The 25,570-nt window shown below is 37.0% G+C and overlaps 1 protein-coding gene across 2 annotated transcripts in view; it reads left to right on the top strand.

Moving 5' to 3' along the window:
- Window positions 1–25,570, top strand: part of LOC143184832 (phospholipid phosphatase 1) — a 137,064-nt gene that overhangs the window by 86,751 nt on the left and 24,743 nt on the right. For both annotated transcript variants that reach the window (XM_076387340.1, XM_076387342.1), the window contains exons 3-4: window positions 14,071–14,225; window positions 22,095–22,318. In XM_076387340.1, the coding sequence (XP_076243455.1) occupies window positions 14,071–14,225; window positions 22,095–22,318 (379 nt within the window). The remainder of the gene's footprint in view (window positions 1–14,070; window positions 14,226–22,094; window positions 22,319–25,570) is intronic.

Below are 25,570 nucleotides of genomic sequence, written 5' to 3'. Positions count from 1 at the left end.
GCAGATTTTTTTCCACCGAAAATCAGTAAACTTTTACGCGTAATATCTTAAAAACTATTTGAAAAAAGGTGTATACATTAATGTTTGCTGAATTCGTCTTGAAACGTACTATCTATTGATAAAAAAATATATATATAATCCCATTTAAAAAACCAAACTTAACTTTCATATCTCTGTAAACAATAATGATAAAAAAAAAATTGTTACGGCCAATAAATCAGCCCCCTCTTGTCATTCAATTTCATATAAAAACTTTTTTCGTATTTTTAATAGGTTAGCAAATAATCGACTGTCCAGGATTTCGTGGGACATACTGTATAAATATATAAAAATTTCGTTTTGTTTTTAAGATTGTTTTTGAGATGGTCTGACAAATCTTGTAGGTCGACCTTTGCCATTGTTTCCGTCATGGTAACGTTATACGGGTAGCACTTTTTTTTTAAGCTAGGGAAGATATTATGGTCGATATCTATAGTTGTCAAGCTAGGTAATTTAAATTAAAAGATCAAGTGCTCGTTTAGAGAAGTGATCAGTGTTAGTGACCGCGAAGTGTTGTAAATGCAAAGTGGCTTCTTATGGTGTTGTACCTGCGATCAACACTACCTGGGCATCATTGGGATCGGCACAGTGACCCAATGGAGCAAGTGTTCAAGCAGCAGGTGAATTCCTCTCCGAATGGGTGAGCTTTACCGATAGTAATTACTCATATTACTAGAGTCATATTATAAACCTCAATTTATTTAAACATTTTTTGTTTTGGTTCGTCATAATTCAAAAAATAAAAACCAATGTTTCCATACTTTTTACCGATTACAGCAACTAATATGTCCAATTTTCATTCATTCATTATGAAATAAGTATTCTTGTACAATTTTCAATGTTTTAATACACAGTAAAATAACGTACAATTCGTAGGAACTACAAAAACATTCCTTTTTATTTTTTTTACTATGACATTACTTTACTAAATCGGCATTTTAAAATTCTTTTTCCTCGTTTTTTATTTTTTACAACTTGGATAATTAATTTAAAAATCTGAAAAAATCCTATAATATCTGTCTCAATAGTTAACGTGGTCCTGATTTTTTCCATAATTTTTCATCCAATAGTTTGGGAGAAATTGAACATTGACGTAAACATTCTGAGTTTCTTGTACAATCCTCGAGCACGGTGAGTAGCAGACGCTCCGCGTAGCTTGTGCCCTGTCGCTGGTCGGCCGAGCGCTTGCTATTCGCGTTCTGTGATTGGTCCGGGTTTTTCGATAATAACTCGTTAACAAAGCTTCGGAGGATATTTTTGCAACGGAAAAGGTTTTTTAGAATCACCCCAGGAATCTCCCATTTCCGGCTCCCGCACTTAGTTTGGGACACCTTTAGAACCTTGCGACAAATACCAGTTCATATATTAATAAGAATCTATCTCATGAAAAGACTGAAGTTTGTATGATTATAAGAATAGAATTAAGCACTTTAGTAGTGTAAAATATATAGGTTAATAAATCGTATTATGTTTTATTTTAAAGAGAAATCATAGTCTATGAAATTTATTTCTTAACCGCACGCTACACGAATCCTACTCCCTGTTCACAGGTAAACCGCACTATCTGTGAACGTTTTATATACTACGACACACGATTTGTTACAATAGCAATAATAAATATTCGAAGAAAAACAAAGAGGTATATTGAACATGAATTTAAGACACAAATTAGAATTCACGTTGATATTAAGCAAGGGTCAACGTAAAACAAATAATGAAGATACTTTTAGATGATTCCTTGTAAATTCGACAATACCTTCTAAGATACCAAAAGTTGATAATAAACTTATAAAGGGACTTATTATTTTAAAAATAATTTGGTGTATAACTGCAGTTAACGCTATAAAATTTGATATGTGTGCCCGAGATACAATCAGTTTGGCTATATCAGTGTAGTTCTCTGTAGTATAACTATATAAAAAATATTATTCCATGGAAAAGATATGTGTAATTTCTCCCATTCACTCATTTCTCGAAAAGACTCAGAAAAGAAAGGTTAAAGACTATTATTACATAAACAATACAGTCTTCACCATAGAAAAAAATGCTCCCATCTGACAACAAATGAATGTATATTTCATTTGCTATTAATATTGTAATGATCTGAGTTCGTCGTACATAGAATGTTCACCCCTCAGTAAGTAATAGAACCAGTAATTTGTTATAATGTAATAATTTATTAATATAAAATCCAAGGTTTTTTAAAGATTTTAAGAATCTTCTTGCAGATTTCAAGTCTTGAATGTGCATTTAAACGATTAGGGATAGTTTACCCCGTGATAGGGATCACTGACATTATTCACCCACTCAGATGTGCCACAAATTAAATTTATAACAAGTTTAATAATTTTTTAACTAACTTAAGCTATTTCTCGTATTTCATCTTATCAACTTTGAGTGGTAGTTTCACGCCATAAATATGAAAACGGGCCAATATAAAAAAACACATATCTCTTATTTGTTGGTCCTCTATAACATATTTGAAAACCAAACCAATCGAAAGCGAACACTTAAAAACACTCCCTTGTGAGTTAATAACTGGCACTGCTTATTTATCGGCCGAATACATTTGGGCTTAAGATGATTTATGAGATCTGATTCGGGCAGATGGCAGTGTCGGATTATGTTATGGTTAATAAGGATCGAGGATTGAACCTCGGTCAGTAATCAAGGAGCTGGCTAAAGCTATCTTGATATGGAGGATCCAAGGAGCTGGTTGAAGCTGCCTCGGAGTGGTTTAGGATCAGTGAGACTGCATAAGGTTCAGAACCTGGAATTTCAGAACGCTCTGCTGTCGCAGGCGATGCTGTATTTATCCTCGGAGGTTGCCTCGTTCCTTTGGACGCAGTGATTCCCCTTAACGGAAGAGAAGTGTTGTATTGCGCATGCGTACTCGGGAACCGTCACAGAATACTCACTCCTAATAGACTCAGGTGTTTTAACGCATGCGTGTGATAATGCTCGCACAGACGTACTGAGAGACTCGCCTGCTGATAAGTCCGTGGTGTCATTATCCTGTCACCATTCTGTCGTCAGCGCGTGGAAAGAATCACGCCATACGATGTTGCTCGAATGGAAGAGTCCTATATGCGTGGATTGAAGAATCCTATTGCTTGCGCGCATGCGTGTTGTGTGGAAATTGAGGTTAGGATATGGTTCTAAATTAGGGCCACTGCCAATTGTACAAATCTATTCTATCACCTTTTTTATTCCTAACGGAAATTATCAGTATGACTAGTTTCTAGAATGCCATCGAAAGCATTGACAAATATTAAGGAACGTTGAAGTTATGAGGTTTTTTCCACAATTCTTATGTATAACATCCCACTGTGCGACGTACAGTGCGTCGAAACGCGTAAATTCATGGACACTCGGTTATTTTATAAACGACTCGTTGTATTTTTATGAAAATTGACATAAATCTTACTAGTATACTGCAACATAATTGATTGATATTTCGTTACTATCAAATTCGTTTAGTCTTAATAAATTAACTACACAAAAATCGCATTCTTGTTTCCTTTAGAAGACTAGATATCATGTTTCAAGAATAGATTTATCTTATCAAAACTATGCCCAAATATAATATTAAGGCGTGTTTCCTACGGAGAATATTTTCCGTTACTTTCCCAAATATTTGAATCTCTGCCTCCTAAAAGAAAACTCCCTAACACTTTCGTTTTTTCGTTATCTTAATGGGAGCGCAGCGAGCAGCGGCGTAACAATCACGACGCTGTACCAACCGTGAGAAATTTCCATATAAGAAATAACGAAATCCCACTTATTTTTCAGCCTATATAAACCTCGAGATTTTAACCTTAATAGGTTCAGAGCAGTGTCGTCGCGTTGACAGTCACATTCATCAGAATTGGTTGCTATTCAGTTAGATTGGGCCAAAGTTCCCTTTCGAGTCTACAGTTTAACCTCACAGAATCCGCGAGTCGGCATAAATTCTATCTGGCAATTTCTACGATCACTCTGTAAGTATCCACATCGTCAGTGCGTTAACACCGATCATTAAAATCATACACTTTACGCAACAACACTACATTATACACCTGTACGTAAAGATTAATTTTAAAATATACGAAAGTATTCATTGCAATTTGACTAGATTGCTTCTGAACCTACGGAGGGGAGAGGACACTTGCCGTCGATCGATCTACAAGATCCAAAATTCGGTTAAAATTAATGAATATAATTGAGAGAGATTATTTTCTTGACGTTCAAATAAACGGAATTTCAAATCAGTCAACATGTGGATACATTCTAGAATGTAAAATATCATATCCTATTTCATAATAACATAGTACTCGTATTTTTAAATAACCAACTGCGAATATTCACTTTCTATTCGCAGTAAACAATGTTCATAATTGATTTATGATATTAACCTACATCTTAAATTATCTTTAGTAATGTTACAACCTTTGCTGCCGATTTAAAACGATAGCGTATCCCAAACTGCCAATCCCAAAGTTCCGGTTAACTAAAAATAGGTCCATCACGCGATGGTGCGCGACCGGTTATTTCGAGAAGTGCCCCTTTCGCGTTTACCTGAATCTACACTCGTGAATCTACGCTCAAAAAATAAGTAAAAATAGCGAAACTAATGGAATACGCAAGAAGGAATGAAAAGTGACTCGAATTAATATTCGAACACTACGATCCATAAACATTGCCATCCCACATAGCTGTTTATAATGAAGTTATTAAACGAATTCTTTTTTATATATTAGAACACTTATTATAGATAGAAAATACACAAATTTTATTTTGCGTAATTATTTTGCGCATATTTTTTTGCGTAACAAACGATAAACTAAATAATGCCGGAACCTAGTCTCAAGAAAATATTTAGACACAATAATTTACTTGTGGTAACGAGTAGTTTCACTTAATCTGATATTATTAACTTGTACAGTGTTTGTAAACATAATGGCTAATGTACATCCAAAACTCAGTATAGCTATTGACTTCGTCGATATTAGACGTATTATTACGAAAAAATGGGACGAAAAGGTAAAAATACGCCTTTCGAAATTCGCCAACTAGTTATTTATCATTATGAAAAACAGAAATCATGTCGACAAATAGCCGAATTGTGAAAAATAAGCAAAAGCACAGTAGCAGATATTGTGAAAAGGTATGTTAATGAAAATCGAATCGAATCAGAGATATTAGAATAAGATATTAAATGACCGAGAAGAACGCAAAATTCTTAGAAAAACAACAGAAAATCCTGGGGAAAGTGTCACATAACTGATTGCAAAATTATTCGAAGAATATGGAAAGAAAGTACATGCAAACACGGTGCATAATGTATTATAAAGGCATGATTATTCGGGGAGGGGGAGATTACTTGGAGGAGTGATAGGGAGTAGAGAAAGGTTTAGAAATGCGAGTCTTTAGAGGGTTCGATGGAGTGATAGTGAGCAGGAGTGGAAGGGTGAGATGAAAAGGCAGAGAAGAGTGAGTGGACAAGGTGGAAGTGTAGGTGGAAGGAAAGATGCGAAGAGATAAAAGGAATTACATTTAGTGGAGGTGGTCGGCGAGGAGGTTAGGTTAGGAGAGAGAGACAAGTCCTAAACAAGGACTAGATAAAGCGGCAGAATTTGGAGGAGGGTGACGACATCGCGTGGTGGGAGAAGGACTAAGAAGCAGTCGGGCCGACAAGGTAGATAATGTAGAGAAACAGGTGGGAACAGAGTAACAGAAACGATGCAGGAGAGAAATGCTCTGAGTGAGAAAATAGGGCTACGAGGGGAGGTGGTAAGGAAGAAAGGGAAAAAGACCAGAGTAGAAAGTTTAGTGAAGGAAAGGAGTAAGAATGAGAGCAGTTGTAGATCGTTGGAGGATTAATGTGAAAAGGAGTAAAGAGGAGTACCAGCGGACAGGAAGAGACGAGGAGGAGATGGTCTTTAAGACCAGTAAATTGACAGTGAGATCACCAGCGAAGGACGAGGGGGGAGGAGGATAGAAGGATTTTCTTGGGGAAATAAAGAAAGAGATAAGGACGGGAACGGAGGAGGTGAACGAGCAGGCAGGAGAGATAAGGAGAGAAATGAGGGACATGAGGGTAGAGTGGGAAAGAAGAGAAAAGGAATGGTGAGAGATGTGGGATAAGGTTTGGCGAAAGGTAAAGGCGTTGGAGAAGAAGATAGATAAAATGGGGAAAATTGAAGCAGAAATTGATAGAATGACGGAAAGGCTAAAAAAGTTAGAGAAAGTGGTGGAAGGAAAGAAGGGAGAGAGAGTAAGCATGACAGACAAGCAGTTTCGCTTGAGAGAGGTGGAATGGAAAACAGAAGAGAGAGGAGAGGAGAAATAACGTGGTGATTAGAGGGATAAAAAAGGAGGAAGGAACAGATTTAAGAAAGGTGGTAGAGAAATTATGACCAGAAATGGAGGTAAAGGAAGAGATAGAATGGGTGAGAAGAATAGGGAGGAAGAAAAAGCAAAATGGAGTATGGTGCTAGTGGGGATGAAAAGCTGGAAGGGTAAGAGAGAACTAATGATAGGGAAGAGAAAATTGAGGAATAAGACTGAAAGAATTGAGGATGATTTGACAGAGAGGGAAAGGAGGATACAATGGAATCTGAGAAAAATAGCGGAAATAAGGAAAGGTAGCAGGGTAAGCTATGGGGGCGTATGGATAGACGAAACGTGGTGGAAATGGGACAAGAACACAGGGAAGTTAGAGGGAGGAAAGGGGGAAAGAAAGGGTGAGGAGGACAGGAGAGGGGATAAGAGAAGAGAGAATAGAAAGTCAGGGGACTAAGGAGGGACAGGCGGAAGGAAGGGGAAGCAGGAGGAGCAGAGGAGCAAGGAGAAGGAGAAAGAGATGAGCAGGAAGGTAAAGAAGCAAAGAAGGAAGACCTGAGACTGGGATTTTGGAATGTGGCAGGCCTGAGGAACGGGAAATGGCTTCTGGGAAAAGATGAAGGAATGGGACGTAGTGGGACTAAGTGAGACATGGACAGAAGAGGAGGAATGGTCGTGGCTGGAAAAGAGACTGTCAAAGGGGGTACATATGGAAATGTCAGCACGCTAAAAGAAGGAGTAAGTGGGGAAAAGCAATAAGGGGAATCGTAACAGGGGTGAGGGAGAGACTGAAGGAGGTAGATGTGAGAAAAGGCAGGGTGGAGGGGGTGATGGAGAGGAGGGTTAGATGGAGAGGGGATTGGTGGAGGATCATAACGGTGTATACGAGGGAGGATAGGGAAAGTAGTTGGGAGGAACTAAAGGGGATAATGAGGGAAGTCGGAGAAGAAACAATGATAATAATCGGTGGAAACTTCAACGCGAGGACGGGGGAAGAGGGAGGGTTAGGAATAGAAGCAGAAGGTGAGGTGAGTGAAAGGAAGTTGAAGGATAAGGTGGTGGATAAAGAAAGGAGAAAAATGGTAAAGACGCTAGAAGAGGAGGGTTGGGGTATACTGAACGAGGAGATAAGACCGGATGAGATGGGAGGGTTGACCTTTGTAAAAGGTAGGCGAGAGTCTGTGATAAACTACGTGTTGGGGGACTGGAGGGCGAGAGACAGGATACAAGAGATGAAGGTGGAGAAGGGGACAGAGTCGGACCACATGCCGTTGATAGTAAAGATAGGGAGTAAAGAAGGAAAGGGGTTGGGGGGGGGGGGGGGGGGGGGGAGAGAAGCGTAGAAATAAGGGTTATGGATTAGTCGGAAGAAGGAATAGAGTCTCATAAAAAGGGGGTAGAAGGGTAGAGAATGGAAGGAGAGAGTGGAGAACAGATAAGAAAGCAGCTGGTGAAGATGGTTAAGAAAACGGTGAAATGGAAAAGAAAAGGAAATGGTGAGTGGGAGAATAGGTGATGGGATAGAGAGTGCAGAGAGGAGAAGGATAATGCATGGAAAGAGCTAAGGAGGTGAAGAAAGGGAAAGGAGACCAGAGGGGAATATACAAAAAAGAGAGGGGAGTACAGCAGATTATGCCAGAGGAAGAAGGAGCAAGAGAAGGAAAAGTTCATGAAGGAAGTAAAGGAAGCGAATACGGAGGCAAAACTATGGAAGCTGATAAGGAGAGAGAGAGGGAGAAAGAGGGTAGAAGTCACGAGCATAAAAGAATAGGAATGGAGGGAATATTTTAGGGGTTTGACGGAAGGAGAAATTATATCCAGTATGTTAAAACGTTTACATGAAGTTATAAGACAGAAAGGACAACCATCCAAATATTAATATTATAATAATATTGTTAAAAATATATATATTTTATATATAACTTATTGACTGTCCGAATATTTTCTCGAGTACAAATCTCGGCATCATTTACTTTACGGTTTGTTATGCAAAGATTATGTGCATTAAATAATTAAAATTTATGTTTTTACCAACTGCAACAAGTGCTTTAATATAGTAAAAAATAATTCGTTCAACAACCTCATTAGAAACAAATATATAGGGCAATAATGCTCGGAAATCGCCATGTCCGAACATCAATTCGAGTCATTGTAAATTCGGTTAACCTATGGGCTCCCGTCACGCACCTCACGACTTGTCGACGAAGAATGCTTAATAACGGAAGCTAGGACAGGCAGGATCCTTTGCGGATCACCGATCCATAGATCACCCTCTGTATCGATGTGAGGTCCTAGCTAATTGCGCGAGACAACGTCACGAGAGCCGTCGTGCTATTCGCCAATTTATATTTAGTCTGTCGCGTGTGTTCTCTTTCGCAGCGTCCTTTAACAATCTTCAATTACAAAATATACAGAGTGGAAATGATAAAACGTTGCAGACAAATATCTCCTAAAATATTAACAGGTGAGGGAAGGTCACGACCATTTTTTCAAATGGAACCATACTTTTATTTTTTTGCTAGTATTGCAGCTTACTACTCTAAGACGAATTTGCAAACTATCTACAGAAGGTCATTCAAGGTTAAACTTGCAGGGAAATGCCGAAAAGGTGATCGAAATAAATGTATTGATAATTTAACGTAATTGCATTTTATTTGTACTTTAGTCAGTGTTCAAAATGATTACCTTGTACTTCAATGCACTTAACAATTCTTTGTTGGAATGATTATCTAACCTTGCACAACATTTCAACGTTCATCTTAGCACAAGCTTTGCGTATTCTGACTTTCTTGTTTTCACGTGTCGTAAGCTTAACCCTTTGCGGCCGGGGGCGCTTGACAAGCGAGCGTCGCTGTGAAAGACAGGTATTGGAGCGCGCAGTAAAAAAAATGTTCACGTCGCACGTCTGCGTTATAAAATCTGTAGCTTTATTCAAATAACATTTTTATAAAATCCAATAAAATCATAAAGAAACAAATTTAGTCGTCTTTACATAGGAGATGTTTTATATTCGTGCTTTGTGTGATACATTTCGAAACAATCACCTATGTGCAAGGTCGGCTTAGCCGAACAAGTAGCACAATAGTACCTCGACTCTCTCCTTCTGTGTTTTATTTTTCGATTAGAGCAGACGAGGCAATCTTTACTTCTTCCTGTCTCATCTCGCCTAATAATACGTAGAAGGCCGTTGAGCCTTTCTGCTGTTCCAGAAGTCGCAGGAGCCTTGGGATTAGCGTCTCGAAAATCTCCAATCAATTGACCTACCAAGTGACGTACAAATTGTAAATGGGATAACTTTTTTATATTGTATGTCTTGTGATGTTCTTGATATAATAGATAGGAATTTATCACTGAAACTTCCAATCCCCAAAAAAATAATTTTCGCCACCATTTTTGAGACTTTCTCATGAAACAGTACGTGCCTGTGTACTGATCTGCTTTATCTATCCCACCCATATATTTATTATAATTTATAATCACGTCTAGCTTCACAATATGTGTTCTTCCTTCTTTGCGTGACCTTTTAGTAACGGTTGTCGAAGATGAAGTAGCACAGGTGCTGAGCATAGTCACAATACGCTTGTCTCTTCAAGCCAATAATAGTAAATTGTTCCGTCTGTATGCAACGATTTCATTTTTTGCAATCTTTGGATTTTTTATTTCACGTGGAATAAATTTCCTATTCGTCTGGATAGTCCCAGTTAGATTACATTTCATTTTCAGTAGTGCATCTGTCAAAGGAATACTTGTGAAGTACCGGTCATTGAAGATATGGTATCCTACAGCGCCAGGATTGGATTGCAATAAATTGTGATATAGTTGTAAGACTATTCTCGTGCTTATTGGCAGATCTGGTCTAACTAACTTCTCCGTAGTAATTCTACCATAATATGGTAAAATAGTTTGTATATAACCAATATTGGCGTCTGCAAGAACATAAATACGGATACCCCACTTGGATGGTTTTTGTGGGTTGTACGTAATAAAACTTATTCGCCCTTTGAATTTTACGATCGATTCATCCACTGATAACTCCGCCCCGGGTACAAAATTTTCACGACATTTACTATGAATGTAATCTAAAAAATTGCTAATTTTTTGTGTCCTTGTTGCCATGTTTCGCGTACCTACAATATATTCATTTGTGTGCAGCATTCAAAATACTTGTAAGAATCGGTCTCTCCTGAATATTTCGGCAAAGTATGGGATCCTACATTTCTTGTCAGTGGTCCAATAATCTTACAAGCTCGGAAGTGGCATTGTCCTCATAAGCAATATTATGCTAAGAAATGCTCGCATTTCTTTTGGTGTGACATTAGTCCATGTATGCCATGTGGACCGCTTTTCTAGATGTTTTCCTTGTATCATATGATTTGCATACCGATTAGTCTCCTCAACTATTTTTCTGATCAACTCATCGGTAAAGAACGAGTTGAAGAAATCTAATGGTTCTGTGTCAGTTGAATTTAGTTGTGAACCAGGGGTTCGTGATCCAGAACTAAATTGTATTTTTTGTGGAACGATGTCGTGATTTGTGACATTCGTTCATTCGTTATCACTACTGCTATCACTTTCCTGAATATTCATTTCTTTGTCACTACTACTATCACTGCCCACATTGAAACGCCTGAGTGCATTCCTTGTTGCAAGGATTTCATTTTCACTCGATAAAGCAACGTCGTCATCTTCTGTGATATCAGATTCAAATTGGAACTCATCACTACTGTCATTATTGAACATATCGTCTCTGGATCTTTTAGCCATTGTGTGTAGGATGTTATAAGATGTAAACTATGTGAAAATGTATAAAATGTATGAAAACTTTGCTGGTTTCTCTGGTAGTGACATTGAAAGACTAACTCGGCAGACTGAATTCGTTCTGAACCTACCATGGTCTCGCATCGTAAGTTTACATAAACATACGACAGCCACAGCGCGAGAATTGGGCGGCTATATGCCGACACTCGTCTGCAAAGGGGCTACCCATGCGTATTTAATCGTTCAGAACGATAAACATACGCCAGCCGCAGCGCGAGAATTGGGCGGCTACATGCCGACACTCGTCCGCAAAGGGTTAATGGACATTACGCAGTCTTTAATGTAACGCCTTTTTCTGCATTCTCCTAGTATTACAAACGTATCAACAGAATTTTGAAACATTTCCACTTTTATAACAAAATTAAGAAATAGTACCGTTCAACGAAGGACGAATAGTAATGAAAGTAAACTTACTATCTTATAGAAGAACACAATAATGCATAAATACGTTTGTTTTCATTTCATTGATATGACTTTGATGTTGCCCTTAGTATTGCTGATACAGAACACATGTTGTTTTAGTGTGAAAATTCGAAGGCACGAAATGTGTGAATGAAATGAATACACAATAAACTTGTAAAGCGAAAATCAAATTATTTTTCGGAAATAAATTAAATAAAGCATTGTTAAGTACACTGAAGTACAAGGTAATGATTTTGAATACTTATTAAAGTACAAATAAAACGCAATTACGTTAAATTATTAGCAATACATTCATTTCAATCGTCTTTTCGTCATTTCTCCGCAAGTTTGACCCTGAATGACCTTCTGTAGATAGTTTTTAAATTCGTCTTAAAGTAAACTACAATACTAGTAAAAATAAAAATATGGTTCCATTTGAAATAATGGTTGCGTGTCCACCAGGAAAAATAAAAGTCCCACCACATGATATTCCCCTCGGTGCTGAACAACTTACATATGAAACATTTTTGCGTAGAATCAATATTTTCGTAGATATTCGTCTGTAACACTTTATAATTTCCACCCTATATATTGCACATACACATATAATATCAATAAAGTAGATTTAAACTAATTTAATAGACAAAATACTAAAAACTTTGAATAAGACGGCAAGTAAATCAACAGACGCTTAGACTTGCTTTCGGTGTCGTTGTTAAAACAGTTCTGACCTTTTAGAACTCTTCGCACAATTTTCCGCACAAAATTCCGAACTCGGAGTTGACAATAACCATATACCAATTTTGCCTGTCCTTCCGAATACATTTTTAAGCTCTGCTTATAGCAGTGCGTTACTGTAGTAGACTAAAAAATAAAAACTTCAAATAAGGCATGAAAGAAATCAACGGTCAGTTAGACGCGTTTTCGATGTTAGTGTTAAAATAATTCTAATGAACTTGGCCGAAGTTCCATAAGGCCCATCCTAACGTCTGAATCTTTGTATCTCATGTAGAATATAAAAAATTGTTCTTAAAGGGCGGCTTATTGAAGAGCAATGGATTTTTGGTGATTTTGAGCGTTCAAGTATGCGATTATTTATTGAACTAGTTATTAATCGAAATTCTGAAACGTTACTTACCGTTATTCGTAAATAGATGAAGCCTGATAGTACTATAGTATCAAATTATTGAAAAGCGTACAACTGCCCAAACAAGAAGGGATATCGACATCTAGCGTTAATCACAAAATGAACTTTGTCAATCCTGAGTCTAGTATACACGCCCAAAATATTGAATTCATGTGGTGTGAAACCAGAGCCAATCGTTTATCTCATCACTTACCACTTATCGGTCTGTTTATGTTAGCAGTCAACCGAAATATAGTGGTGTGATTAGAATTAGTCTGGGTTAGATTTTTTAGTGGGGATGAGTTTGAGGAGAGGCTTCCGTAACAATGGAGTGGATTCAACTTGTTCAGAGGTTAAAAAAAATAAAAATAAAAATTGTAAGAAAATAAGAAATGTACGGAATTTTACAATGAGTGTATTTTAAAATGCTGGGTACAATGATTTAGAGATTTGCACGAACTCGAGGATATCGCTGGAATGACTTTTCCTTCGAGAAAAGTCCTTGTTCTCCCCCGAGCTGTACTCCTTCAAGAGCCTGTCGTTAATTTACGACCGGGCCTGGCGTCGCGTTGGTCGAACCTGTTATCGGTTCGTTTGTTTAGTCGCAAATGCTCGAATATATAATACTTTCAGGCTGCCTCATCGAAGTTTTCTAACAAAATATTGATAGTTATTTATCTCGGAATAAGTTGAATTCATTTTATTGTTATGGAGAGGAAAAAAAAACATTTTTATTGCAAAAGGGCCCGCGAAGTACATTTTAAGTTTAATTTTCCAATTTGTATATTACTCCTAAAATGATGCTTATTTTACAAATTTTGTAGACAGTACACTAAACTATTCGTTAATGTACTTGGTCTCATTTGATTTTAATATATTGTAAGAACGGAATAACCACCATTTCTAGGAATGTACTTGGCGAATATTTTTACACTAATAGTGTTTTTGTTGGGATTGCGATAATACTATTGAATTTTAGATCTGAGTTATGAATTCAATAATATTCATGACTAAAGTTTTCTATGTATAAAACTCCAGTAAATATGTACGGTAGTACCGGCTATACCCTGCATACACTTGGCGTGGCGGCACTACCGTACCGTTTGATACCAGGTATTGGGATTCCATAATTTTTAATTTCGAAGCAATAGATTTTTGAGTAGATTTAATATAACATATTTTTCATACATAATACTTTAATTAAGAAATTTTGCAAATATGAATTGTCTTTTCGCTTTATTTAAGAATATACCAAAAATGACTGCTCGTTCCACTAGCATTGATTTTAAACTGTCCTACACTATTTCATTTTAGACAAATTATTCTTTTCATGTATTCATTTGTGTTACTATTTATTTCAGTTGTCGTGCTCTTAACAGTTTTGGAGTTTGGAACTATTCCACAACAGCGTATTGGCTTCTATTGCAATGATCCAAAACTCTCTTTCAAGTTTATGGGTGATACAATCTCCATTACGCTACTGTTCCTGGGATGTCTTTTAGGACCAATTATAGTGGTATGTGAGAACTTTTGAGTGTATCTATGTAACTTTTTTCATATAAAATATTAACACTAGGAATAGTAACGGGGGAAAGGGTCTTCCTCCAGTCCACAATTCCAAAAATGAGAAATTTGAACATTTTCTTTATGTAACAAATTTTCAAAAAGTGTTGGGATTTACTGAGGGATAGATATGAATGTGACAAGAATTTGATACTGTAAAATAAATAAAAAATAAATAATAGCTTGATTGCGTTATAACGATTGATTAACTGCACGTGTACTTCGACTAGATTGTTATTTTTGATTTCGGTGGTAAAAGATTCCTTGATAAATTTCCATTGATATTCAGAAAGAACATTGTCTATAAAAAAAAAAAAGAAACGGAGCCGTTCTGAGATAGGGAACGGATTTTCCTTTTCCTTCGGTCTGCCGTTTCTTCCCACATCCACTACCACTTCTCAAGGCTCGGTACCCTTTGGTGCTGCAGCAGGCCCTCCTTTCTATGTTCTTGCCAGCGGAACATTGATTACCTATTCGACACACGCCGCAAAAAATCTACACAAAAGATAGTTAAAAAAATAAAGGATGCTTGGTATATGTATGTACGTATACCAAAGGGGAATTGCAACACCAAATGGTACCGAGCCTGAAGCAGTGACAATATACAGGAGTAAAAGGCAAGCCGAGAGAAAGGAAAAATCCGTTCCATGTCTTAAAGATTTTAGGTATTCTTATATTTGCACGTCAGAGGATATTTTGGTCGAGACGCTCATTTTTTAAGACCTTTTTAGGAAATTTTTGGTAAACAGATAGTGGATTATTTTCTACAGATATTTTGCGTATGTATTTATAGTAATGCCGCTATAAGAATGAAACTGTTAAGGAGATGAAAACCACCCCCAGAGAAGAGCGTGGAAAACATATTTCGCTTTATATACTCGCAACGTCTCGCACTTGCGAGACTCTTGCACTCGTGTAAGCAGTACGAGAGATTCAGTGTGAGTGAACCTTGCATAGATGAAAATCCAGCAAATACAGATGGTTTATAAATCATTTTCAATTAATAATTATTATTTACTATATGGAAACAATTGAAATTTCTCCAGAAAATGTTGTTTAATCAAAAAAGTGTAATCAAGAAATTTTGATAGCCGAGTATGAATAAATAACTAATGATTTGCAGTTCCTGAGTCCAAATCTTCTTGAAATAGGTTTTACTTTTTTTTTTCTTCAATTTTTGTTTTAAATAATTCTAACTTTCGCATACCTTTGCACAGATTGGAATTGTTTTGTAATAACTGTCAATTACGAGTCATTTGTCTATTCGCACGCGACTACAGGAATTTTTTGTACAATTTTTCGATTATACCACATTTTCTGGAGAAACTTCAATTGTTTGCATATAGTAAATAATAATTACTCATGTTAAATGTTTTATAAACCATCTTTATTCGCTACATTTTAATTTATGCAAGGATCACTGGCACTACATCTCTCGTAGTGTTTGCAACTGGTGCGAGATGTTGCGAATATTTATTAGTAATATTATTATTTATACATTTAGTAAACAATAAACAACACTTATCATAATGTAATGACGAAAACATTGTAAGGATATATGTTTTTCTTAAGGCCACTCATTTCAGGATCCAATTTTGCACAAAATGTAGTTTAACCAGGAATGTTGCTATTTTATTTGTGTCGTAAAACTTCAAACTTCTATTTTATCCGTATTTTGTGTTTTGGTTCATAGTATTCACATACAAATTTGTGAAACGATCGATCATCATTTTGTCAGTGGTAACAACGAAAATATACTATTTGTTAATATATTTTTTAAACAAATTAATGATTTCAAAAGCTGTTTATATAAGTAGATTCGTCCTTGAAAACTACGTAATCGCTGCATTTACAGCATTTTTGCTGCACACAATATGTTTCGAGATATTAAGCGAAACATGTTTCCCACCCCCACTTTGGGGGTGGTTTTCATACCCTTAACATAAATTAGGAACGATAAAAAAAAATACATATCGAATGCTACTTTACAATCCTGCCACGTTTCATAAAAATCGGAGATTTACACCTTGCAATGTCCCCTTGTGAGAATTGAAACAGACGACAAATATCAAAGAGCTAGATTATAAAAGTAAAATTAACCCTCTTACTTTTGATTTTTTTTATCAAACTTTCGCCATCATATTTGTGTGATTTTTCTGAATAAAATAACACCAAACACGACGTAATTTGATTTACACATATTTAATGTGTCATAATATTTTGTTAGCTTCCATTTCTGAAATATGTGAATCCGTTATGTTTGGCGTCATTTCAATCAGAAAAATCTCATAAATATGATGGTAAAAGTTTGACAAACAAATAATGAAAAATAAGGAAGTGAATTTTGCTTCTTCAAACGTAGGTTTTTAATCTTTGCGGGTTACCTCGACTTTCAGATTACCCGCTCTCCCCTTTCATTCCTTAACTTCTTCACGTCCGAAACTGTTTGTTTTTTACTCTTAACGTAATCCAGGACACGCTTTGTTCACATTTATCGTGAGTCGGGGAGCTATTCATTCACTTCACATTTATCGGAAGTTGAGATATGAATTCCATTTCTTCAAAATTCCTTCATATTTATGAACCATGAATCTAAAACAATAGGTTATAATGACACACAATTTTTATTTTTCAGTTTTATTTTTCGTTTATCTACTGTATTTCTTTATTATTTTTATATTTATTACTTTTTGATTGCAAGACTAATCGGTAATAAGAACTGTGCAATAAAATGTAGTTTTAACTGTATGAAAGAAACAACGTACATGTGCACATATTATATACCTACAAGAAAGATACAAATAGGCGTCTCAAATTATATCATGTTTGGTACCATTCTAATCAGAAAAACCTCACAAATATAATGGTGAATGTTTCATAAAAATATAATAGAAAACAAAACAATTAAGTCGTTGAATTAATATTAGTCTCACCGATACGCTCACGTGTGTGATTGTCTTATGTTAGGCTGCCCGACTCGAGCCGTGTACTACTAACATGGTTCCAGCGAATTCTCGAAATTGGTGGGAATAAAATTTTCAAATTTATCGCAAGGCAAAATTTCACCCTTATAGCGGCACAGTCATATTTGAAGTATGCAAATTATTTTTTTCAAGCATAAATAATATTGTACGCATTACGTATTCTTGTACAACATTCCTGTATCTTACTAACTGACATGATTTCTGCCGTTTTGCTAATCTGAAATAAACGCGTAAATAAGCATTTTCATTAGAATGGATACGGCTATGGTGTGCACTATAATTGTCAAAAAATCTTAATTTATTCTCAATAAGAAAGACTCAGTTGTTCTTAAGGATAGATAAAGAGATCTGATCTACTATACAATCTAGCATCGACGCAACGCGACACTCAAAATATGCACGCGGTGTTCGATGTCCAACGCCTTCGAGTGGCTAATCCTTTCGAAAATCAGATATAATTAAATTTTGTATGAAATTTATCTTTTTACGTCGCTCTAATAAATGGAAAGACTTTAGTTTTAAACTTCTTATTAGACTCTTTTAGATTCGATATTCGATCTCTTGACTGTCTAACGGTAGACTACCATAATGCTGTTACACTATGATCTGTAAGACGGAAAATCAGGATCGGCGTAATGAGCGGTCAAAAGAAAGACACTTTGTAGGCGTTTACGCTAATAGCAAAACTATGTGAGGTTTATTCCTGGGTTTCACCAGTCACGACGACTGTTCGTACAAGAATGGTCCTTCGACCGTCTTTTTAGCCATGAGGACGCCTTCATCAGTATCGCCCTTTCTGGTGTTTATGGTAACCCTAGAGGTACCCACTTGACCGTCGATACGGAAAGCACGTTGACGAAAAGCACATGCCCTATTCGAGTATACGTTGACTTCGAATTTTCTAACATTCGGCCATACTGACAATGGAGTCTGTCCTCAGGCTTTACAATAACCTTTTGGTCGTTACCATTTAATTTACGCTTTTGTTGTCGTAACGCAATATCGTCGTATCGCTTACGATAAACTACGGATACCGTTGTATCCCTTATGGGTTTTGATGCACGTTGCATCCCTTCGACCGCCACCCCCCTGCCTGAGACACACTTTGTGTCCGTCCGGTTCGGTGTTGGTCTGTATGGAATACCGTTGTATTCCCTTATGATCATTGCCTCAGCAGTTTTGACACACTTCGTGTCACGACGCACGTCGCGTCCTTTTCTCGTTGGTCAGCTCCCGTCATCTCTCCTGTTGGCCAGCGTATTGGACCGTTGTTCCTAGCTGGTTGGGATTTCACCTGGTCGTCGGGCAAAATACCGCCAATGTCACTGCCATGCATCGAAAGCCTTATGCCTTCGATTCACCTTGGCCTTTCTGTAACAAACTCAAACACATATGAGGTTGTATTCAACGATTCAGTAGTCAGTACTTAACTGACAATTCGCACTAAAACCTACGATACTGAAATACAAGAAAAAGGATATAAGATCGCTCCCAGATTAGGCGTTTTGCTCATCCCCTTGAATCGTGATCCATGGTTTGATCTTGTCTGCTGCAACGACTGTTCGTAGTCGTTTTGCTCCTTCCCGCAGATCTTCCACTTCGTATCGGTCGTTCGGTAGCACAGTTCGTATTCGAAACGGCCCTTTATATTTCGGTAATAGCTTCCTACTACCTCCCGTTGCAGGGTCACTGATTATCTGGACGAGGACTAACTCGTCTATGGTATATACCTGCGAGCTTCTTTTCGCGCACGGTCATACCTTTCCTTTTGCGCTCGTTGGTCTTCCGAGATGTGTCTGCTGATGTCTTCTCGTAGAGCCATCAAGTCCACTCGGTCCATCTCTTCACGTATGGCGCTCAATATTGTCCCTTCTGCTACCGTTCTCATATCACACCCAATTAATGCCTTCATCGGTGTGGTGTCTATACTTTTATTATGCATAGTGTTTATGGCACTTTGCACTTTCTTGACCTGCGTGTCCCAATCTCGTGGATCTTAGCCAGTTGCACTTGTCGCTAGGGCGTCAACGATTGTTTTATTATATCGTTCGACTTGTCCATTGAGTATGTGCTTAATGCCGTACGTTGCACATAATGTTGCGAACCTCTTTGAAGTGAAGCTTGTCCCTTGATCGCTAATTATCCTTGTCGGTACACCAAATAAGTGCATTAAATTTAGCAACACTTTCTCAGTATGTCGAGTCTTCTGGTTGTTTACAGGTTCTACAATGGTAAACTTTGTAAATGCATCTACCATCACCAACAAATACTTGTTACCCTTTCTACTTGTCTCAAATGGTCCTACATGATCGATATGTAATGTATGAAATGGTATAGGTACCTTTTCGATAACATTCAATTTACATTGTTTCTTCCCCGAAGTATGTTTATAGTATGCGCAACTTAAACATGCTTTCACATACTTATTAACAAATCGTCGCATACCGGCAAACCAATAATTTCGTTGAAGCCTTTCTAACGTTTTTTCTATACCTAGGTGTCCGGCATCATCGTGGCACAATCTGCATATCTGTAGCCTTGCATTTTTCGGAACAACCCAAGCTATTTTACTATCTGGTATGCGTCGGTATACTTTACCTTTCTTCAATACATATTCCTTAAAATAGTGTTTAACTTCAAGGGACTTGTCGTTGTTAGCAAGGACGGTTCTAATCCTTGACAATTGTTCGTCCTGCATTTGAGCGGCAACGATCCATTCGGCCTCCGTCACATTCACGTAAAGGACCTCGAGGGGTATCGGTTGAGGGTTTCGGCTAAGTGCATCCACATGAGCCATCCTTGTTCCCGATCGGTACAGAATTTCGAATGTGTATTCTTGTACTTCCAACCACCATCGACCTATGCGCGGTAATAAATCCTTCTTCGAAAACGTCGTTCTCAAAGCATTGCAGTCGGTCACAACTTTGAATTGTAGTCCTATTAAGTATACTCGAAAATGTTTTAACGCAAACACAACAGCCATCGTTTCCAGTTCGTACGAATGGTAACATCTTTGATCGGTCGTTGTTTGCTTGCTAAAATATAAGACTACTGCCATATTTCCATCTTCTTGTTGTTGCAATAATATTGCTCCAACACCTATCGAACTTGCATCCGTATGCAATTCGATCGGTCGGTTCGGATTAAAAATGCATAGTACTGGTCGTTTTATTAATTTCTCTTTTACTTGTTGGAAGGTATTCTCTTGGGCTACTTTCCATTGCCATTGTATATTTTTACGGGTCAACCGTGTTAACGGCTCGACTAGTGTCGCGAAGTTCTTAATGAATTTCCTAAAATAGCTTGCCAATCCCAAAAACTGGCATACCTGCTTCACGTTCTCGGGTCGTGGCATTTTCCCAACGGCATCTGTTTTTCGTTGACCTGGCCTCACTCCTTGTCCACTTATTTCCCGCCCAAGGTATTCGATAGTTTCTTGAAAGAACGAACACTTTTCGAGCTTGAGGGTCAGTCCATGTGTTCGCAAGGCCTCCAAAACTTGGCGAAGTCGGTCGATGCCTTCTTCTATGGTACTCGACGGTATAATCCCATCGTCAATGTACGGGAAAGCTATTTTATTCTTCAAAAATCCCAAGACTACGTCCATTAATTTTGAGAAGACCACCCGCGCGTTCGTCAAACCGAAAGGCATTCTCAAAAACTCGTAGTGTCCATCTGGAGTTACAAACGCCGTTTTTTCGATGGAATTTTCGGCGACCGGAACTTGGTAATATCCCGACGCTAAATCAAGACCCGTGTAGTACCGATAGCCTCCTAGCTGGTCTATCTGGTCCTGGACGAGTAGCAGCGGTGACTTATTTTTTACCGTAATGGCATTTAATTTGCGATAGTCAACGCACATCCTAACGTCTCCAGTTTTCTTCTCTACAAGCGTTATTGGGCTTGCGTATGGGGATTCCGATTCTCGAATTATCCCGTTGGCTAATAAATCGGCAATAATTTCGCGGACGACCCTTTTCTCCGATTCTGCTAGTCGATGGGGGCGGTACACGATCAGTTCGTCTGTAAGGCACTTAATGTCCATTGATTGTTGCATAAAGGGAAACATATTTGGGCTATTTAAATCACAGAGACAAGGATTACGGGCGTTGTAGAATGAAAGAAAAATATGCTGACAAGACCATGTCGAGCGAAATTTATTGCCTGTAACTATCATCGTCGCTGCAAATTACAATCAAAATGGTGGGAATAGCAACGGGCTTGTATTGAGAGCTGAAAAGTTTATTCGTATCGAGACATTACTGTACTATAAAAACTAAACTGTGGAACCCTATGTATTTTGAACCCATAAAAAATTAGAAAATGCAAATAATACAAAAATACAAAAAATAAAGTATAAATTGCAGTGTTTAGATTCCATTTCATTAGCAGATTTATGAAAATATGCAGTTGCATAAAGATCTATAGTGTAATAATATTTATATTTTTTGTCTTTTAATATATAAAGAAATCTATACACGTAAAAAATCTGTTACACAAAATTCCGTTATAATAAATACATTTAGTTCAACGTTATTGTTTAGCACGTAATTAAGAAAATTTACCATACTATTAATTATATGAGTTGAATCTGCATTTTGTTTATAGTTTATGTTTGAAATGTTATTAACACTTTCGCCACTACATCACGGAGCGCAAACCTCTATCACAGGACATGCTCTATTTTTCGATTTTCTGCAAAACATACAAATTTTTACTTATATACAATTCAGATTTAGTAAATATGAATATAAATTTAATTTTCGAATGTGTAATGCTGGCAATGAATGTGTTAATAGGAATTTTCTTGTATTTACATATTAATAACATATTTGTAGATGTGGATAGCGGAATTTTTATGTCATCCCGTAGACGGTTATGACGTAACTTTAGGATGTGCTGGATCAAGAACAAAACAAGTGTGGCTGTGGTACGGACATTATACAATTGGAATAGTCGCTTTGACATTTATTTGTGATGTCATGAAAACTCTCATCGGTGAACCGAGGCCACATTTTTTAGATACATGTAGACCACGTGAGGCTGAGAATTGCACTGATAAGTAAGTATTTTACTATTAATTTGGAATTCTTTACAAGGAATCGTCTATTTATTAAAGTTTTTGTTGTACAGTTCGATAATACAATCTAGTACGTCTTGTTAAGGGGGTTGACTAGTCACGTGACTTTTCGAAATTGCCACATTGGTATCTGCTGTTACAGTTTTCGTTATAGAAATAGTATTACCTACAAACACGTACCTGTTTACTCAACGCGAGATGGAGCTATTCTATGATTTCGAATTTGGGACGCGGCTTAGGAAATTTCCCCCTCCATTATATACATATACTATTACATGAGCCACGTGTATGCGAGTTCGACGCATGGACAGCTGAGGAAAGTCGCGAGAGAAAGCACATGTGACCCTCACTCTCTCGCTCTTGAAACGCTGAGATTCAACTGTTCAAGTTGCTGGCAAGTGATACGAGCCTGCACGATCTTTTTAATTGCCCAAATATATTCATTTTTCGATTTGTTAAAAGGGGGCAGTGGCGGATCTAATCTTCAAGAGGACCGAGACCTCACAAATTTTTGGAGTTCTATTGTAATAAATAAATTATGGGCAATATGTATTATTTCATTTTCATGCAATATTAAATACACATAAAAATACGAATATTTGGATCAAGTATTTGAAAAGAAATTTGTTTCACATATATTGCGATAATAATGTAGCTATATAATCCTTACTCTAAGTACGAAAAGCTAACAATAACTCAGTATAATTTCGTTGGATTGGCTTCAAATTTTTGGTAGTTGTTGTTAATGCTATTCTGTTCAATTGCGCTGTTGCACGTACGGAATTTCTGGTGAAATAATGCATACATACATATATTTTTCGCGATCCTGTCTTACGAATCACGAGGTGACTACCTGTGCATAAATCCACTATTGGTGAGACCCCCAGAGATTTTTATGAAATTTTTAAGGACAAGTCTAGAAGTGATGACGTTTTCTGAAATATTTCTATGCGTATTTTTTATGAACAATCAATCCAAGTCTGTGTATATACATATCTTTTGAAATTAATAATAGCATTCTGAATGAAGGCTATTGGGTAGCTGCGGTTGTCTTTTTAAAATATTTAGATTGCGTATAGCATTATTTCACAAATACTGCAGTTATTTTGTACAAACTTTCATTCATAAATAGATATCTAAAAAATATATTTGAATTTTTCTCTAAAATAAGAATGCATACATATTACATGTATACAGTGTTGTCCCAAACAAAGTGAGGGAGCCATTAAAGGGAGATTCCTGGGGTGATTCTAAACAACTTTTTCCTTTGCAAAAATGTCCTCTAAAGTTTTGTTAATGAGTTATTAACGGAAAACATCGACCAATAAGAGACTACGGGTATCGAACGCTCGTCCGACCAATGACGGTTCACAAGCTACGCGTAGCGTTTGCTCTCACCGTGCACGAGTCTTGTACAAGAAACTCAAGATCTCTACGTTAATGTCCAATTTCTCATAAACTATTGGATAAAAAATTATAAAAAAAATCAGGGACATGTTAGCTATTGCGATACAAATTATGGAATTTTATTATGGACTAACCGAACACAATCAAACACAACACATGAGAAAACAAATGCAATAAATCACATACATACGGAAACGTTGCATTGCGTATGTTTCGACACTGCGTCCAAGCACTGGAAATTCCTCGATAGAACACAAAGAAAAAAGTAAAAAAAAGTTTAAATATATGTGTTATATATTTATTTATGAATGAAAATTTGTGTAAAACAATTACAATATTTGTAACAAACTGTTATATGCAATTTAAATATTTAAAAAAAGAAAGAAGAAGTTCTTTTTAGACTAGGTATCAAAGCTAGGACCTGTCACTTACAATCAAACTATTATTCGCAATTACCCCACCGCTTATTTTGATGATAGTGTTAACTTCTCAACATATAGAATGTGACAGGGCATGTGGTACAATTGAAAAGAGGGTGATGGAATGAAATTGAAAGTAAAGAATATAGTTTTTTTATAAGATACATAGTTTTCGGGAAAATTGAATTTAAAGATTCGTCTGATATATGTAGACAGCGAGCGTCGAGAAAATTCGCAACGTCTCAAGACTCAAATTTAATATAACGAACAGCTGATCGTGATGTGCGAACTCTCCCGCGTTGGTATGTGTGCGAGAGAGCGAGCGTGTGTGTGTGCGCGTGCGTGAGCGTCGTCTGTTGTATATATTGTTTTTATACGCCGCGAAAACGGTTGACGAGCCGTCATACGTTAAATTCGAACTACATACATCTAGATCAGTCGAGAATGTTCCATCGGCCTGAGATAAATGGACGCGTCCGCGGCGCGCGAAAACAGAATAACGCGAATCACGAGACGACAAGATTACGGTAAAAGTTACGATTGCGATTACGATTACGGCTTCGATGTACGGACTGCGAGACGATTTGCGGTTATCACAATGACGCTTGTTCTTTTTCTGAATTTCTGTCGCGTGTTTGTATTACTCGTGAATTGTTCAATAAAGGATAGATTCAAACAATTCTATTCCGACATATATGTGTATTTGACTATCCTTGGCCTTCATACGTATGTGAAAAAATAAGCAGTGCTAATGTCATTATTGTATACATATATACCTTTCTAGTTTTATCACACATCCTGCTACAGTCTGTACATAGATTTGTTTTAATTGTTCCCAAGAAGTACGCATTAGCACGAGATATTTTACAAAATGTCATCGTTTAATTTCCAAACTCATCTCTCAGAATTTCATACGACTCTCTGAGAATCACACTGAAGAGTCTCATTTTAGTTGTAAGTTGGGAAGTGCAAATATTTGGACAATCCAAAAGATTGAGCATGTCTCGTGCTGCTTAACCGCGACTTGGATAGCGTTTGAGTTTCAAGAGCCAAAGAGTAAGCTTCACTTTAAATCTCTCTCTCTCGGATCATTCCACGCGAAATCGGGCACGTTTCGGAGCAAGTTCTTGTAATTTGCTCAAATTTGAATATGTTGTAGTCTTTAACGATATTTAAACGTGCCCTAAAGGATTTTTCAAAATTTTGAAAATTGTCGATTTTACAGCTGTTTGAAGTTAAGTGCTACCTTTTTTTTAAAAAATTATAGCTATTGAACTAGTAAGCGGATGGAGATGAGCTTTACGGTGCTTATAGAGAAAACATTGAAGTTTGTAAAAAAAATTATTTCATTTAAAAAAAATTGTTTTTTAATCATCTTTTTTGCAATTATTTTAAACAAATACAGGTT

Source organism: Calliopsis andreniformis, chromosome 10 (assembly GCF_051401765.1).
Source record: "Calliopsis andreniformis isolate RMS-2024a chromosome 10, iyCalAndr_principal, whole genome shotgun sequence".
Classification (NCBI taxonomy): Eukaryota; Metazoa; Arthropoda; class Insecta; order Hymenoptera; family Andrenidae; genus Calliopsis; species Calliopsis andreniformis.
The sequence above is the reverse complement of the archived record's forward strand: the minus strand, read 5'-3'. Positions and strand labels throughout refer to the sequence as shown.